Raw genomic sequence first — 18,706 nt, 5'->3', positions numbered from 1 at the left:
GGTTATATGTGTGTGTTTTTCTTATAGCAAAGCCACATCGGGCTATCTGCTGAGCCCACCAAGGGGAATCGAACACGGTTATATGTTCAAAACTAAACGAATGTTTTAAAATAATTTATACATACGTTTTAAAAATATTTTCCATAAAAGTTTTGTTTGATTTTTAATGTTATGATTGTTTGTTTATTTTGAATTAAGCACAAAACAACATAATGGGCTATCTGTGCTTTGTCCACCACAGGTATCGAAACCCGATTTTTAGTGTGTAAGTCCGCATACATGCCACAAGGGACCTAATGTTATGATAGTATGGCTTAAGGTAATTAAAGGATGGGAGTCGTAAAATGAGAAATTATTCTTTATTTGAGGGAAGAGACAATTCTATTGCGTGAAAATTTCCAGCTGGAGATAAGAGCTATCAAAAACGAAACCTCAAGATGGATAAGGGATTTTTCTAGGCGAAACAACAGTTATTTATTTGTTGTTGTTAGTTTTTAAATGTTGTTGATATTATATGACCATATAACAAATATTATTTCAAATTATTTCAAACCTCTATAGTACTTTTGTAAGCGTAGAACGATCTAAGTGGTTACACCCTTTGAAAAATTCCAAATATACTTCTAATCTTTCATTATTTTATCAATTTTATTTTTTGTTTATAACGTCTGGCTAAGATATTGAGCGGTTTCTATCATTCTTAGAGGATTCCAACAGGGGTATGTTAATGCACTAATCGAATTTGGTTAATTTGATTATTTTTTATTTTTTTCTGCCAAAGGTGAATTCAAGATTAATATTTATTATCTCTAAAAATGGATGATTTGGTTAAAACTTCTTAATAACCTTTGACCAAAATTAAGTAAATTAGAAGTAACGAATAATGATAAGTTATTGTATCTCAACACGGCTGGTATGGGTATTAATACAAAGTAGAGAACAACGTTTCAACCTTCTTTGGTCATTTTCACGTTAGCAAAGAGAGTATTCATACAAAACTATACATTTCCTGGGACTCAGCACATGAAACAAAACAAAAACTCAACATATTAAGAAACCAAATAAACACAGCAACAAAACTATGTTCACCTTATAAAATTAACGATGAAATCAACAAAATAAAATAACACTTCATCAACATCAACAAATTTCCTCCAAAAACCATTGAAAAAAATTATACGCACACGCCTGGATCAATAACACAATCAACAACAAACAAACAATAATAAATCCCAAGATACAACAAACTACAAACCCTTACATTGCTGCACACCATATTTTCCCAACATCAGCGACAAAATAACCAACATTTGGGAAAAAAGTTACAAAAAAAATAAACATTTCAGTACACACCAAAGTTATTCAAAAACCAGCTACAAAATTAAAGTCCATACTATGTAAAAAACTACAAAAACAACACCAACATCATTTATAAAATACAATGCAACAACTGCCACGACTTCTATATTGGAGAAACAAACAGAAAATGGAAACCAGATTCAAAGAACAGAAAAAAACACCTTCACACGTTTTTGAATACTGCAAATCAAATAGACACAACATAACCATAGAAAGCACATAGATACTAAATAGAGAAGCAAATACAACCAAACGCAAAATCAAAGAACCTCTGCTTATACAACTACTAAAACTAATATTAAACCAATATAAAAGAACACCTTTATACCTATACTAATTACTAACCTGCCTCCCCCAGTACCTCAGCAGTATATCTGCGGACTTACAAAGCTAAACACCGGGTTTTGATGCCCGTGATGGGCAGAGCACAGATAGCTCATTGTGTAGCTTTGTGCTTTATTCAAAATAACAACAATAATTACTAACCTAACGTCTAATTGTGACGCCACCTACAATCTCGTACACGTTTACACTCTCTCCCTGAGACATGTGCCAGGAGACGGTCAATTGCAAACTCTCTTTTTGTCAACCTACAGATGATCTAAGAAGGTCGAAACGTTGTTCTCTACTTTATTTTAATACCTATACCAGCCATCTTGAATACACTTTTACCACAACTGGGTTTCTCGTCGTCACGGATGAGTTAGTGGATTAATTACAAATTGTCATAAAGTATGTTGCTGTCGTAAATTAATTTACAAAAAAATAACAATATGATTAAAATACTTGTAAATCATTCGTTGATTATTTTTGCTATATTTACCTCCGTTGAATAAAATTCGCGCACATGCGCATTTATATAGTAAAGTGCAAGAACATTTTCAGGACAAACAAAAACCGAGTATTACTGTAAAAGATTTAGGTAGTTCTCAATGATGGCCGTTTTTTACGAGAAAGATGATTATTATACTAAACCAGCTGCGGTTTTATAACGATATGATATTTTGACAGAAACCTACATGGTTGGGAGACATTTACTATGTAAAAGATTTAGGTAGTTCTTAATGATGGCCGTTTTTTACGAGAAAGATGACTATGTTTCTAAACCAGCTGTGGTTTTATAATGATATCATATTTTGACAGAAACCTACATGTTTGGGAGACATTTACTATGTAAAAGATTTAGGTAGTTCTCAATGATGGCCGTTTTTTACGAGAAAGGTGACTATTTTTGTGGTTTTATAATATCATATTTTGACAGAAACCTATATGGCTGGGAAACACTCACTATGTAAGCGATTATTGAGTCCCCTGAAACAACAAGTATCCATTAGAAAAGTTGCTGAAAATAAATAATATCTTAAGAGTATGATTAACATATCTCTTGTAATAATCCCTGACTTAAGAGAACAGTAATGCAGCATTAACATATTTAAGTTTTCCCTTTGGCTAGTACTTCAGTTTCTTTAGGAACAAAGGGTGGGTGGAGTTTTCAGTAGCCATTTTCCAATGAAAATCTGGTGTATAGTAACCAATAGAATTCAGTTCTAAATCAAAGCACACCGTGACACTTCCGTAACTAGTCTGTCAAAGTCCCTTTTTCATAGAAATGTAACTTTAATAACTGTGCAAGTAACATTTGGTCATCTAAAAGTCTGTAAATACCATTTAATATTCTATCAACGCATACATAGTATGTTAAGGATGGTTACTTAATACCATTTGCAAACAGCTTTACTTAGAGTCGACCTTCAGTATAATGACGCGGAGCCGTACTCTTAATAGTTTCGTATGATGAAGAAAATGCACGTTGATAAATTCGATAACATCTAACTTTCATTTATAAGTGTCAGCTGTAATGTATAAGTAACTGATGGATTCGACCCTTGTTAACTGTTCAAATTAAAGAAAACAACAACAAATCATCAGTCGATAAATAACTTCATTGCAAGAGCTCCTTTGGAAGAGAAAATTTAATAAATTGAAATAGATGTAAAAAGGTATATGAGTTTCATTTGTTTGTAAGCCAGGTTTATCAATACGTAAGTAAACCATAACGTGTTATTATTTCAAGGATTTTTGTATAATCGAGTGTAAAATTTATTACGTGAGATATAATCATAAGGAAAAAATGAAGTCAGTTTGAAATGTAGAAGAACGAAACAAGAAAAACGTAGAATTAATTAGCATTACTGAAAGTTCGCAAAATATTACTGTATATTAATTGCAACTAACGCAATTTTTGAAGCCACGCTCGTCTCAGTTACATACATTTGATACTTCTAACATTTATCTGGTGTGCATACGGTGTCGAAAACTTTTTAATCATGTTGTGTAACATTGGTGTTCTCTGTGCCCAATAGAGGGCGAAAAGAGGCTAGTACCCTTGGAAACTGTGTTATGATATAGCATGAAAAATTAAGGAAGTTGAATAATTTTGACAAGGTTGTTTATTTCTAGAAATATGAAACAAGTGTAAGAGGTGTTAGAGATACAGTATATCATTAATCGGGTTTAAGCAAAATTTGCTAGATGTACATAGTTTATAATGTAATAATAAATCAGGGGTTATTTTTCCGCAATGAACATCTTAAATCACTAAAATATTGCAAAAATATTTACGAATATTGATATTGCTGTTATTTCAACGTGAAAAGTTACGTTTACGAAAACGCAAGGTAATGTAAAAAAAAAAAAACTTCTAAGAACTTGGGAAAAATTCCTGGTTGTTGAATTTTTTTCCTTGAAAATATATTAAACGTCTGATAATTTTAATAGTTCTGTAACTAAGTTCATAAACGTATTCGAAAGATGGATTTTAATACATGTAAAAGGTTATTGTTTCTCTTCATTTGTTTCATATCAATATCTTACTAAACAATATTACACAATAAACGAAATTCATTGTATTTAGTAACTAGTTAGCCCTATAGACTTTTTTTTAAAATACGTATAATATTTACCCGGCATGGCCAGATGGGTTAAGGCATTCGATTCGTAATTCGATGGTAGCGGGCTCCAATCCCCGTCGCACCAAACATGCTCGCCCTTTCAGCCGTGGTGGCGTTATAATGTGTAGGTCAATCCCATTAATCGTATGTAAATGAGTAGCCCAAGAGTTGGCGGTGAGTGGTGATGACTAGCTTCCTTCTCTCTAGTCTTACACTGCTAAATGAGGGCCGGCTAGCGCACATAACGAAATTCAAACAAACAAAAACAAACGTACGTTATTGATACGTGCAACATTTTCTCTAAGAATTTTTCTGTTTATAAAACATCGTTTCGGTCATGCCATAAAACACTAAACACAGTAGTTACAAAGATCATCCACTTATTAGACTTTTTCAGACTCTTTAAATCAAAAGTTCAATTCCAACATAAAATTCTGTAGCAGAGTTAAGCCTTTTATAATATACACTAGCACCTTATATTCGAGGCCGTAAAGTAGATTCTCGTTCAGCTATAAAACCTTAACGACGTCTCAGTTTTTATTTATTCTGTAACATGTGTTATAATTCGTTTCTTCGGTTTATTATCCTGTATTATCTCACGCTTTAATGGTTCTTACAATGCAGGGTGTGCGAAAAATCTGAAACCATAGATTATTTACAGCTCTTCTTAATTTCAGGTGCGTGACTGATACAGTGCTGTTAAACTATGAGACGTTTGAGTTAATCCACTGCTAATCCAAACTTGTTTTAAGTTGCTAGGACAGCACGTAGAACATAATCTGTATAATTCGTTGAACTATCTATGGCTCCAGACATCTTAAACACCTTAAAATATTTTATTTTCTGAAAAAGGTCCTGTGTTTATACGTTGGTCTGACTAGGTGTTCACACTGGGATGGTATAACGCAACTTAAGAAAGAAAACTTTGACAGTTTTAATATTTTAATTCTTTTGGAGTAGTTTTATGTTTATATTCAGTTGATCTTCCATTATTGTGTTAGGGAGTGTACGAAGTCAAGGTACATAATTGTTTTTGCCGCTGATAAATCAATTTTATAGGAAACCATTATGCTTTACAATTCAGTTAAATTTGCTCTCGCTAATAGGACCCATTGTTCACTCGCGAGATATATCTCTTCTTAGCCATTTGGCACACAAACACAAAAAAAGGTTTTATATCTGTTATAAAAAACGGAGTTTTCAGGTCGAACACTTTAATTTCAGACATGATTTATAAGTACAAAGAGATCATTCTGTTTGTAGGAAAGCAGTTGTCACGAGTCGGCATTAGTTAATGTCGATTAATTGTTTGTTTTGTCTTCGGGTATTCGCACAAAGTTACTCCAAGGCCATCTTCTTCAACTGTTTTTAAATTTCGCGATGACGAGAAACCAACTTGAATAAAAATGTATCTCAACATGGTCAGGAACGTCTAAACGTTGTTCTCTGCTTTATTTGGGTAGAAATGTTAATACCCATCCATACCAGCCGTCTTGAGATACAGTTTTTAGATTCGAGCTGAGAAACTAAATGATAGGTAGTTAATTAACAGCAGCTATCACCAACTCTTGGGCTACTCTTGTCTGACCGAATTGTGGGATTTGATTGTCACTCTTATAACGTACTCATGGTACCAAACAGCGTAATGCGATTTTTTTTTTGCTATAAAGGTAAGGGGACGCGAATGCTGGACTCGCAGTTCCATAGTCCAGCGTACTAATTATTGGATCAAGCTCAACTAGTGTAAACAAAGACTGTTTCTTTACAGCTATCTATCATTAGTTTTTCCCGGTGGGACAGCGGTAAGTCTTTGGATTTACAACTTTAAAATTAAGGATTCGATTCCTCTCTGTGAACATAGCAGAAAAGCACACCAATGATTAGCTTAGCACACGCACATTTTCTGTATAAATATATTTTAAGCTGTCATACAGATTAATAAGAAATTGAGAAACAACAATTTATAAGCACAACAAAGTGGTTTTATTTTGGGAAAACATGTTATGTATTTCAGGGGAATATTGGTCTGTCTTCTTCAGGTATAACATGTAGTGTGTTTATAGAAAAACGTAAACTACAAATATGAAACACGTTATTTCAGCTGACGACAATATAAAGCAATTTGACTCATGCTGCTAGGGTCACATTCTGTTGAAACGTGTAGTTTCAGGTAATATACGCATACATGTCAGTGAATAAATGGGTGAAAAATTAAACTTTAACTAACAAACCATTTGTTTATTTGTTTTCTTATTAAACAGAAAGCTACACAACGGGATATCTTTGTTCTTCCTATCGCGGGTATTGAAACTCGATTTTTAGCGTTATAAGTCTTTAGATTTGCGGCTGAACCACAAATTCGCAATTAGTAAGGCATACAACACAAAAGAAAGAAATATTGTATACACACACGAATAAACGACTCAATTCATTTATTGATTCACCTGAGATTTCTCGATTTTGAACTTAGATACATTAAACAGTTGTAAACATACTTGAAAAGATGTACATATATTTAGTTCGTTGTTATAGAGCAATAGACCCAGAAATACTGCATATGCAGGTCGTTTTTATTCATTTTTTTCGTATAGAAACATTTTGCAATAAAACCTACATTGATATACAGATACAATATTTAAAGAGAATGATATGATCACTAGAAGTAAGGAACAGTCCAGTGTTTTTACCGTTTTGGTCAAAACACTGAACTTTTTAAAGGGACGTATACTGCGCGTGCTTTAGAATATATACAAATACGCATTTAAACTCCTCCATTCTTTAAAAACGAATAATTAAACCTCCACCACATCTTGTAAAGAAAACACAAACAAGGTACAATGACTAGCTACAAAACATTTAATAACTGAATAATACTTATAAGATTACATTGATATACATATAATAATCAAAACCAGATCACGTGCAGAATAAACACAACTTTTTAAAAATTATATAGACTTTTCTTCTTTTTTTTTCATTGATAACAGGGCTAACATAAACATAAATCACGTAATGCGAAGTTATTTTTTGTTTACGTCTTAACTCTCATACGAATCTGAATCGAGTTTTTTTCTGCATTTCCTGAATTAAGATTCTCAAGCTGGCATACAATACTACAAGAACGTTTTCTACCGGGCGACAGAACAAGTTTTGTCAAAGAATGAGCCACACATCTTGTCTTACTACTGAATGGTTCATGAAACTTCCGAAAATTCAGTGTTACACTCTTTATTTTTAATAAACACATGTCTGTATCAAGCGCGGCAATTATTTAGTTAGCTTCACGCGGGTGACGAGCGTGTCATTAGCCAACAGTTTCCGAGCAGTAGTAGTAGTAAGAACACACATTTAGTTGTTGTCAAATTCGTAAGAAAGAGAAAATGAATGATCTAAGGGATTTCACGATCCATGTGGCATCTATTCAAGAACCCTGAAAGCTTCATGATGATCAAAGATCAAGAAGCTAGAAAAGTTTCCGTACGAACACATGAAAGCTATCTTATAGCATAGATATATCATTAGTATGATATTTATTAGTGTCGATGGCACTATACTTTAATATTTGACTCTTAACTTGTAATATATAAATATATATATATAGCCATTTGTGTTTTCATCCTCTGTACGCTTTCTTTATAAAATAAAAAAATCGATCTAGTTTCAGGTATTGTAACGTACGATTGACACTGTAAGTTTTTATTAATGGCGTTTAATTATAGAGATTAAAAATTAAGCGTCAAATGACCCTCTGTTAACCACAACAGGTTAAAATGTGGTTATTCAAAACTCGTAACAATAACAATAATTTATCTGTTGTTTTTTTTCCAGTTGCACAGCTATGATCATATAATATAGCAAAAATCACTAAAATTGTCAATTTTCTTTTTATTAAGTAGAGGCTTTCCTAAATTTCAAGGTGAACCAATTAACACAATATCTTAATTTCCTATATCGTTTGGTAACATAAACACAAATATTTAAAGAATCACCGTGAGAATTCTCATGACATTATTCATTTTATATCGGTTTTGTTCTGAAGGAAAGATTTTGTTTCTGGAAGCTCTTTCTGGTGAGAATTTTCACCTACTGAAGCCTCAAGGTTTGACATGTAGGTAGAAGATGTTTGAGAAAAGTACCTCCTGTGCATGTGAAACCAGTTCTGGTGCCTCCGAAGATAAGCAGTCCGTATAGCTGCTTGCACCTATAAGGATAACCAGATATTAAAGCACAGCTTTTGGAAACGTTAGAACTGTTTCTTAAATTCTGACAATAAAGCAGTTAATAGAATAATGACACGCACTAATGTGGGGGGAAGGGGTAGCGTGAAAGATACCGTCAAGTCAGGGTATTCGTCGTTTTTTTTGGTCTTGACCTTTAGGGTGAAGAAGGGTCAGAGACATTTTTGACCTATTTCTCCTTCCTGTATAGTCATTTAATTATGTTCGTGTTTTTTCGATTCTGCAAGTGTTAATATTATATATGTATATATACGACGGCCGAAGTAAAGGTAGAGTCATTTTTCAATTACTTGTTTGTTTATATTTCGCCTAAACCTACTAGAGGGCTATCTATGAAATACGTCCTTAATTTAGGAGAAATAGAATGAAGGGAAGGCAGATAGCTAACGACACCTAGTTACACCAACAGCCAACTCTTTCGATTTCTCTTTAGCAATACAAAGGTGGAATAGGCTTTCACTTTATAATGCCCTCACGACTGAAGGAACCGTAATGGGATTTGAGACCACGACCCGCAGAATGTGAGTCCAGTGCTCATTAATCTCACTGTTGAATATAGAACATCTATAGTATTATTGATCTAAATACAGATCTAAATAATAAGCCTAGATTAAATCACAAATAAATAATATAGATATGAAACAAAATAAATTACAAACTTGATAGAAAATTCCAATATAACATACAAACATTTCACTTAATTATAAAACCGAAAATATAATAATCAAACAAAAAACATTTGTTGACACGTTGAAAAACGTGTTTTGTACGCATGTTGTAAGTCTTACCTCAGAGTTTGTGAAACAGTACAACACAGCAACAAACACTCCCTGCAAGAATAGGAATTATTTTGTTAGTTATACTGTTTGCTAATAAGGCTTAGTTTTCATATTAAACATTTTTATAAATAGTAACCTCAAGGCCTTGCGAATATTATTTCGCTTTGTTTTAAAGATTAATAAACCATTTTTACGCATGATATTAGAATAATGTGATGTCCAAGGTACATGCAAACAGTTAGGTCAACCGACAATATTGCACTACTGGTGAAGATGTGGAGCTTATTAGTTGAGCTAAACCTAAGGCAGGAAAGTATATCGTTTGATATTTGTATTTGGTACAAGGAACTTAACATACTGATATTGAATACATAGCTACTAAAGCAATAAGGCTTTTAAGCTTATCTGAAGTGATTGAAGTAATTTTTATTTTTTTTTTTGTTATTGTTGTTCAGGTCGGATTCATGGTCTTTCTCTGCATATTAATATGCTATAGTCAAATGTTTTCCAAGTAAATTTCAATATTTCTAAAAAAAATATTTCCAGAGTGGAGTTAACTTTACTAATATAGTAATATTACTATCAATAGTATTTGTTTGTGTGTTTGTAATTAAGTACAAATCTACACAATAGGCTATCGAAACCCAGTTTCTAGCGGTGTGAGTCAGCAGACATACCGCTGTGCACTAGGGGCCTATCAACAGAACCTATTTGTATATTTTTATATAAGACGAAAACTGAAAATAGATCATCACTCATTGGAGAACAAATTGTTCATGAATCTTTAGTTACAAGCTATTTTTGGAGTTTATAAATTGAGAAAAAAAATTATACTAACTTGCCAGGATTGGAGGAAAGCGTTGATGATCATGTAGGCCATCTCGAGATGGGCGTCGTCTCGAGGATTGATACAGAACAAAAGATGGGTGATGCCAAGTAAAGGGAACAAAAGGGCTGTGGCCTTAATGGCTTTCCTGTCCAAAATAGTGTAAATAAAACCAGTGATCGGTTTTGCGTTGGCCTAATACACAAATTCGAGTGAATTTCATCCATAAAATATTTAAAAATTGTTTTTTTATGTATTTATACGGTTAAAACGATCAATTTAAGGTTTATTAATTTTAACTTACAGATGTACTAATTGTTCTAATTAGTTTAAATAAACAGATAATAATAATAATAATAATAATAATAAAGATATATTATATCTGTATATCGTATTGAATTTGAAATAGTAAGTTCTGCAATATTTGATGCAAATAAACAAGTTTTCTAAATTTTCATATAACAGAAGTTAATAGTAAGCTTACAGTTTACCCACCGGATAACGTATTCTATTAGATAATGAATGAAATATAAGAGATAATAGCCTATTTTTGTGTGTACGCGCATTCTATTATTTTGCTGTTGTATTAGAAATACATGTTTAATTGTTTGTTTGATTGTTGTTAAACACAAACCTGTTACTCCTCAGGGTACAATGGTTTGTCTTCGGACTTACAATGCAGATCATAGATAGCCCATTGTGTAGTTTTGTGCTTAAATACAAATAAACACAAAGCTATACAATTGCTCATCTGTGCTCTGCTCATCGCTGATATCGAAATATGGCTTTTAACGTTATTAAATTGATTACGCAACCATCAGAGGCATGTACTAAATAGTGAACTTTGTCTTAACATAGTTTTTACCTCACTTGGGTTATCTCTAAAGATGCACTCATTTTTAGTTTTGTGACCAAGATGCGAACAATGTTCACAAGGAAAAAAGTGTTGACCTGAAAAGATAAAAAAAAAAATCTAAATGAAATAAGTTGTTGTTATTTCATGGTAATTTTTCCATTTAAGTTTACTAACAATTGTATTTCTTGTAGGAATTAACCTGATGAAATCTATGGCGGCAAATGTAAGTTTTAATGAAACTACACAAAACCAGTAGTTTTAAAAAGTTATTTAATCGACTGACTGAGTTGACAGTGCTCCGTGATTTTGTGTGTAAGTTATGTTATTACAGTCTTGTTGTTAACTTGTTCCAAATAGAGATGGATTTCAAGTTGTTAAAATTTTCTGCCATTTTATTTGATGAAAAGACAAATAATACAGAAGAATACAATAAAAAGTCTTAGTATTCAGACAATTTAAAGAACGTGGTTAGAAAATTTTGTAACAAAAATATTTCTTTATCGATTAATTTGCCAAGAAACTTTAAATGGATATTAAAAACATCGAAGCTGAATTAATTTAGGATACTTGCATTAATATTTTAATAAGTATTAATAATTTATTATTATTATAAAACACTTTAAAAATGCTATTAATGAAGTACTCTTCAAACCAAGTGTATTACGTCTTTGAAATATAGTTCTTTGGCATTATTTTTTGTGAACTTGGTCCTGCTATGAATACTCAGTATAAAAGTATCGATATATGTATATGCCTTCAAAAATTAGGTAATATTATGCTATTACTCGTAGTAATAAAATATTAAATTTAAATCTGAGCTCATAAAAGGTCCCGTTCATCGATAAAACTATTTATTGTATTCCTATATATGAATGATAATTACTTACCACAAGAGCTAATAGCATCGGTCCAGATATCAGCCATATGTTATGTGACTTGCCATAACCTTGCCAACAGAAAGTATCTTGAACCTGTGAAGTTATTGCTGCCCAAGATGTAATGAAGACAGTCGGTAATCCTAAACAAAGAAGTTAGTATGAGGAATAAGTGAAATATCAGTGCCAAACATTAATGCCACTTTTATAAGAAGGAAAATTATAAAATAATTGAAATTAGAGGTTCAGCATTGCTCGCTTGGATGCAGACCTATAATAATATAACTATAATAATAGTAATTGTTTGTTGTTGTTGTTTTTATTCTTCACTTATCTACTTGGTTCTTAGTTCGCTCGTCTCGCAATATGAGGATCGCGGATTCGATTATGATCACATTTTCAGCCATGAGAGCGTTATAAAGTGAAGATCATTCCCACTATTCGTTGGTAAAAAGTAGCCCAAGGGTTGGCGGTGAGTGGTGTTGACAAGCCACTTTCCCTCTATTTTCTCAATGCTATATTACAGACAGCTATATCAGATAGCCCTCGTGTAGCTTTGCGTGAAATTCGAACCAAAGCAAATTACTTAAACTTCTGTAGCTTTTCACGATAATCGAATAATAAATTGTTTTAACGTGTTATCATTTTCTTGTTTACTTTGACACAAAATTATGGATGTTGTTTTTTACGCGTCTTTTAATCTTTGTTCGTAGTTGAATGCTAATTTTTAAACTGCTTTGAAGGAAGTGCAAATACGATTTGGAATTTTCAAAATGGCATAATACGCAGATGGCTGAGCGACTCTCAGGATTTAGGTACAGCCATCCCTAATTTTGAGCTGTTGACCAGAGGGAAGATAGCTAAACAGCAGTGCCCGCCACCTAAAGAATTTTGTGAAATTTCCTGAACATCACATGACTGAACAGATTGTGACAACTAAAAATGTTCCACATTTTCACATTTTTAGTGACATTTTGTTTCGAATCCCGGACTTTTGACCCATTGGCGGAAATGCTAATCACTCGACCACAACTGGCCCACGAGAATCAACATTTACTATTTACCAAAAGGCTTCAACAATAAGAAACGAACCGAATTTTTAAATGTACATGTTAAACGTTGACAGTTATTTTCCATGATATAATTTGCCATAGGTACTGACTGCTTTGACACAAACACAAAGCGTACAGACAGCCGAAAATGGAAATACCATTGAATGATGAAAGGATCATTTTGTACATTAAATAAACAACTTATACATAAATGTAAACATCAAGACTTGATATTAGTGTTTAGGTTGTACAGAACAACCACACAAGTGTGTAATGATTTGGGTGTGTATTAGAAAAAAAAAAGTCGTTTCTACAAATGTATTTAAAAAGCAAAACTTTTAAAGATATAACTAACTGCGAGAACGCAATATTTTTTATTTTACTGTTCCTTATTAAAACAATAAATTTTCATATCTGTAGCAATACAAATGAAATACTTACAATGACTTATTTGTAGGGTGAAGAACACATATATTCCGAGAAACATTACAAAATGGTTAACAGATTTTTTATTGTTAAGACAAAGTGTTTAACCTTTTGCTTCATCAGACTTTGTGTAAATATTTCAGAAATCTAATTGTTACTATTTTTGAGACCGGTCTTTACAGTTTATTCACACAGGTACTTCATTTACTACTTAATACTTTGTAGAGAATATATATATATGTTGTCAGTTTTAACCAATTTAAGAGATAAAAATACCTTATAACGTTGCAAGCATCGATTGTATGATTACGAGTTTGTTTAGAAAGATATACAAAGATTTATTTGTGGTAAAGTTCAAAGCAGCATAGTAAGCTTTCCGTGCTATGCCTACCACGAGTACGAAACTGCTTGAAAGCAGTGCGAACCCCAGATTTACTGGTACACAAGGGCTATCCGCGCTTAGCCTGTCTAATCATGAACTGATGGATTAGAGATAGAAAACAGCTAGCCAACTTGGGCCATTTTTCTAAGGACAACTAATAGGATTTGACCGTCGATTTTGTAACGCACTCAAGGCCTTCAAAGTACGGACAGAAGTTTCTCAAATTCGCAGTTCACACATGCTAGCCACCAAGGTCAAGTCTGGTTCGTATTATTAGTATAAGTTTGTAACTAATTTTCTGTTCAAACTGAAGATTTATAATCCTTTACTAAACCTGATGGTACGTTTAGAATCATGAATAACATCTAATCACTGGTATTAACAGATCCAGTGAACTTTATACCATTAGAAACAACATCTCGATACCAGTGGTGAGCAGAGCACAGATAGCCCTTTATGTAGCTTTGTGCTTAATAATAAACAACAATGGTGGACGATAATTATACCTAGATCTTTCATAAGAAGACATCACTGTTGTCGTTACAAAAATACCACGGATGTTCAGTATTTTGGGCACGAACCTTGTAAAATCTGTAGGAATTAATATCGGCTGTAGCATCTATATAAATATAATAATTGTCTGTTGTACATCCGAGTAACTATTTGACAGGGTTTGGATGGATATTAACTAAAATTTGCATGGAGATTCATAAGGTCCATGGAAAGATAGAAATTTTCAGTTTTAGATTTTGCAGATTTTGTGGTTTTTATCATTACTTCTCACCCTTTCAGAAGACTTTCACCAAATTTGATAAGGAAGTTCGTTGATTTCATAGAGAAATACAAACACATTTTTAGCTTTGCACTTTGTGTTTTGCAGTTTTTATAGGTGTTTTACGTTTTTACAATGCCCCCAGTGGCTCAGCAGTATGTCTGATGACTTACGACGCTAAAAACCGGGTTTCGATACCCGTGGTGGGCAGAGCACAGATAGCCCATTGTTTAGCTTTGTGCTTAATTCAAAACAACAACGTTTTTACAATTACACATAAAGGAAGCAGCTTTTCATGTTCTAAACTAACCTTTCATTAAACATGAATTTACATAACTTCCGGCCATGGGACTGGTACTCCAGCTAGTTATAGAATAAACTATTAAGTTATGTATTTTATAACAACTGGTACAAATTTTTATTTTTTATTTTACGCAGATGTTATTTCCTTTTAATACTCTTAACCAGTACCTTTGGAAAATTTAATCGGAAATTTGGCTATATAAATATCAACATCTCCCGTTTAGTGAAGTTGATTCGTTCCTAAACAACGCTGCGCTAAACAAAAATCAATTATCCATAGGTTTGTTTTTGTTTGTTTTTTGAATTTCACGCAAAGCTACACAAGGTCGATCTGCGCAAGCCGTCCTTAAATTTTGCAGTGTAAGACTAGAGGGAAGGCAGCTAGTCAACACCACCTACCGCCAATTCTTGAGCTACTCTTTTACCAACGAATAGCGGGATTGACCGTCACGTTATAATGCCTCCACGGATGAAAGAGCGAGCATGGTTGGTGTAACTGGAATTCGAACCCGTGACCCTCAGATTACGAGTCGAACGTCTTAACCCACCTGACCATGTCGGGCACTTATTCATAGAAATACATGTAATTGCGTTCCTAAATGAAAATTTTCTGGACATTGAAACTTCTAAACGTGTTTTATAATACTAATTAGATAACCAATTTAAAGAAGTATACAAAACAAAAGGCCTGGCATGGCCAAGCGCGTAAGGCGTGTGACTCGTAATCCGAGGGTCGCGGGTTCGCGCCCGCGTCGCGCTAAATATGCTCGCCCTCTCAGCCGTGGGGGGTGTATAATGTGACGGTCAATCCCACTATTCGTTGGTAAAAGAGTAGCCCAAGAGTTGGCGGTGGGTGGTGATGACTAGCTGCCTTCCCTCTAGTCTTACACTGCTAAATTAGGGACGGCTAGCACAGATAGCCCTCGTGTAGCTTTGTGCGAAATTCCAAAACAAACAAACAAACAAAACAAATAAACCTGAACCTAGAGCATAATATCACCGCATAAAATTATGCTACTGCGAGGTGACCAAGAGTTTCAAAAATACGTTAAATCGAAAATTGCTATTGCGACTGGTTGCGCTAATCGAAAAATGTTCCTTGATGAGAAAACTTTTTTAGAAAAACGAAAATGCACAAATAGAAAGCGCGCTAAATGAGAGATGCCTGGATAAACAAATTCTGAAGGTTGTGGTCTCAATAACTCAGCGATAAGTTTGAAGGCTTAACCTGTTCAGTGCCGTAGATGAGATAACTCATCCGAGCCGATCGGTAACACAGTCCCGCGGATGAGTTAATTCGTTCTCAATAACACCTAACTGCAACGCTAGATATGAGCACCATACATGCATTTGACCTACTTACAAATTGTTTTACTTTCGATCCAAAATGGCGTCACGAAAAAAGTTACAAAATAAAGAAGCATTAGAGTTGTATTGCAGCAACTGAAATACTTGGCAGTCAACAGGTTAAAGTGCTAAATTTCGGTATCCGACTTCCCGTGGATAACGGAGCGTGCATAACCTGTTGTTTAGTAATAAGTTAAAACGAACAAACCATCTTGGAGCTTTGTGTTTAACACGAAATAAACTAAAGGCTGGAACTACCAACAAAGAATATACAGGAATATTGTACGAATCGGTCTCCACAGTTGAAGATGGCATGTCAGGCCGATTGCTGAGTGGTTTACTCAAAAAAGATTTTTGTAGTTTGTATCTCAAGCGTCATAATCATCACGATTTTGTTGAGATCTGAATCAGTGGCATGTCAAAGGTCATACAAGCTTTGATTCCACATGGAATGTAAGTAATAATATGCCAAGTATCGAAAAATATTTGCTTTAACTTTATTTATAAAACCAAACAGTTTTAAGTGCCGTTGTTCTTGTGAGGTCTTTAACAAAATATTTATAAGCGATAAAGTAATGTACAACTTACCCCAGCCAATGAAATAATAGAGTTTAAAAGGCGTGTCCATGTTGAAGATGGATACAGTGATGCGACTGTGGAGCAGTAATCCCTCGACGAACATCCAGTTAATACTAGCCATAGCTGCATACATTTTTACTGACAGAATAGTTTTGCACAACCATTCCTAGGAGAAATGGACAAAATCGACAGAACCCTTTAGTACAACCTGTCTTGTGGGTGTTAACAATAACTAATTAGTCAACTCGATAAAAATAATAAGAGGTTATTCAACTATACTTATGGGTTAAAGTTCAACCTTCTAGTTCAACCTTCTACAACCTTATTTAAAAAATAAATTTATGAACTAATTTTATGGATATTGACAATATCCAATTAATTAATATCTCAATTCCTAACTAACGTGTTTGTGGTGTAGTGGTTATCACATCCGCTTTACACGCGGAAGGTCCCAGGTTCGATCCCTGGCAGGCACATATTTTTGCCCCTCAGTGGCTCAGCGGTATGTCTGCGGACGTACACTCTAAAATCCGGGTTTCGATACCCGTGGTGGGCAGACCACAGATAGCCCATTGTGTAGCTTTGTGCTTAATTCAAAACAACAACCTCAACACCATATTATTATCAGCCAGTTAACTGGTTGTTAATAACGTTTAATTAACACTTATGTAAACATTAATAATATATATAATTATTCAAAATTGGCAAGATTTTTTTGTAATTAGCAATCTATGTATAAGCAGTATTTAATTAATTATTAATTCAAAATTATATGATTATTACTGTTTCTTGTGGTAATAAACAATACAAACACTTAATTACCTGGAAAAAATTATCTTTCATTTCTCTGCGGTAACATCCATATTAAATAAAAATTATAAAAATGTTTTTAACAGAAGTTCCTTTTATAATAACACTTTAATCGACTAAAACTATCGAAACATTACTTACATTCTGTCCTGTGGATATTAACATCATAAAAAAGTCATAAAATCTAGTCGTATTGTCAGACCTGGATATTAATTAGATTAAATTGGATATGTTTTGATACACAGATTCGGTACAGTTAACATAGGAACGTATAATGCAAAGTGGACAATAATCCAATATCTGATACTCAGTTAGGCGCGAAATTAGGAGTTTTTTAAAACACTATTACATTTTATAGAACCACATCTAGTACTTAGTTAGCAGCCATGTTTTTTTTGTCGTTGTTGTTTTTACCTTAGCAAAGGGCCCGGCATGGCCAAGCGCGTAAGGCGTGCGACTCGTAATCCAAGGGTCGCGGGTTCGCGCCCGCGTCGCGCTAAACATGCTCGCCCTCCCAGCCGTGGGGGCGTATAATGTGACGGTCAATCCCACTTTTCGTTGGTAAAAGAGTAGCCCAAGAGTTGGCGGTGGGTGGTGATGACTAGCTGCCTTCCCTCTAGTCTTACACTGCTAAATTAGGGACGGCTAGCACAGATAGCCCTCGAGTAGCTTTGTGCGAAATTCCAAACAAACAAACAAACCTTAGCAAAGATATCACCGTGTATCAAAATGCAACTTATTTTATTATAACCCATTAGTAACTGCGGTTGATTCACAGATGTTGGCAAAGGATTATTATACCAAATGTGACGTTCAAATGATACTCAGTTTGGCAAGATGTGGTACTTATACTAGACAGATGTCATTCCAATAATCGTCGATAAACTTAGAATAACATTGTTATTGTTGTATCGTTGCCTTGTCCACTAATGTGATAACTTGGAAGTATGACAATCAACGTCCGTGTATTTTTCAATGTTAAACTAAAATGATAAAGAGATGCATTTCCTACTGCTATAATCTTTCTCACACTATTCCCCGGTGTAACAGTGCTATATCTATGGACTTAAAACCCTACAATCTGGAGTTTGATTCCTTACGGTGAATACAGTAGGCAGCCCTAATGTAGTTTTGCTCTAAAAATTAACAAA

The 18,706-nt window shown here is 33.8% G+C and overlaps 1 protein-coding gene and 1 non-coding gene across 6 annotated transcripts in view; one reads left to right on the top strand and one right to left on the bottom strand.

Annotated features, from left to right (window-relative positions):
* Positions 1–7,148: 7,148 nt before the first annotated feature.
* The window catches only part of LOC143252659 (corticotropin-releasing factor receptor 1-like), a 35,191-nt gene continuing 23,633 nt past the window's right edge, over positions 7,149–18,706 (bottom strand). For 2 of the 5 annotated variants that reach the window (XM_076505144.1, XM_076505142.1), the window contains exons 6-11: positions 16,755–16,911; positions 11,897–12,027; positions 11,019–11,104; positions 10,166–10,301; positions 9,337–9,378; positions 7,149–8,511 (exon numbers count right to left, since the gene is read on the bottom strand). In XM_076505144.1, the coding sequence (XP_076361259.1) occupies positions 8,323–8,511; positions 9,337–9,378; positions 10,166–10,301; positions 11,019–11,104; positions 11,897–12,027; positions 16,755–16,911 (741 nt within the window). In that variant the 3' untranslated portion in view covers positions 7,149–8,322. Of the gene's footprint in view, positions 8,512–9,336; positions 9,379–10,165; positions 10,349–11,018; positions 11,105–11,896; positions 12,028–16,754; positions 16,912–18,706 lie in introns of all 5 variants that reach the window. The other 3 variants (XR_013029096.1, XM_076505143.1, XR_013029097.1) reach the window with 3 other exon arrangements.
* Positions 17,149–17,221, top strand: TRNAV-UAC (transfer RNA valine (anticodon UAC)). Its single transcript has one exon. It is a non-coding gene; the product is annotated as a tRNA-Val (tRNA).

The sequence above is a fragment of the Tachypleus tridentatus genome, chromosome 6 (assembly GCF_004210375.1).
Source record: "Tachypleus tridentatus isolate NWPU-2018 chromosome 6, ASM421037v1, whole genome shotgun sequence".
Lineage (NCBI taxonomy): Eukaryota > Metazoa > Arthropoda > Merostomata > Xiphosura > Limulidae > Tachypleus > Tachypleus tridentatus.
This window is presented reverse-complemented; position numbering and strand designations above follow the sequence as displayed.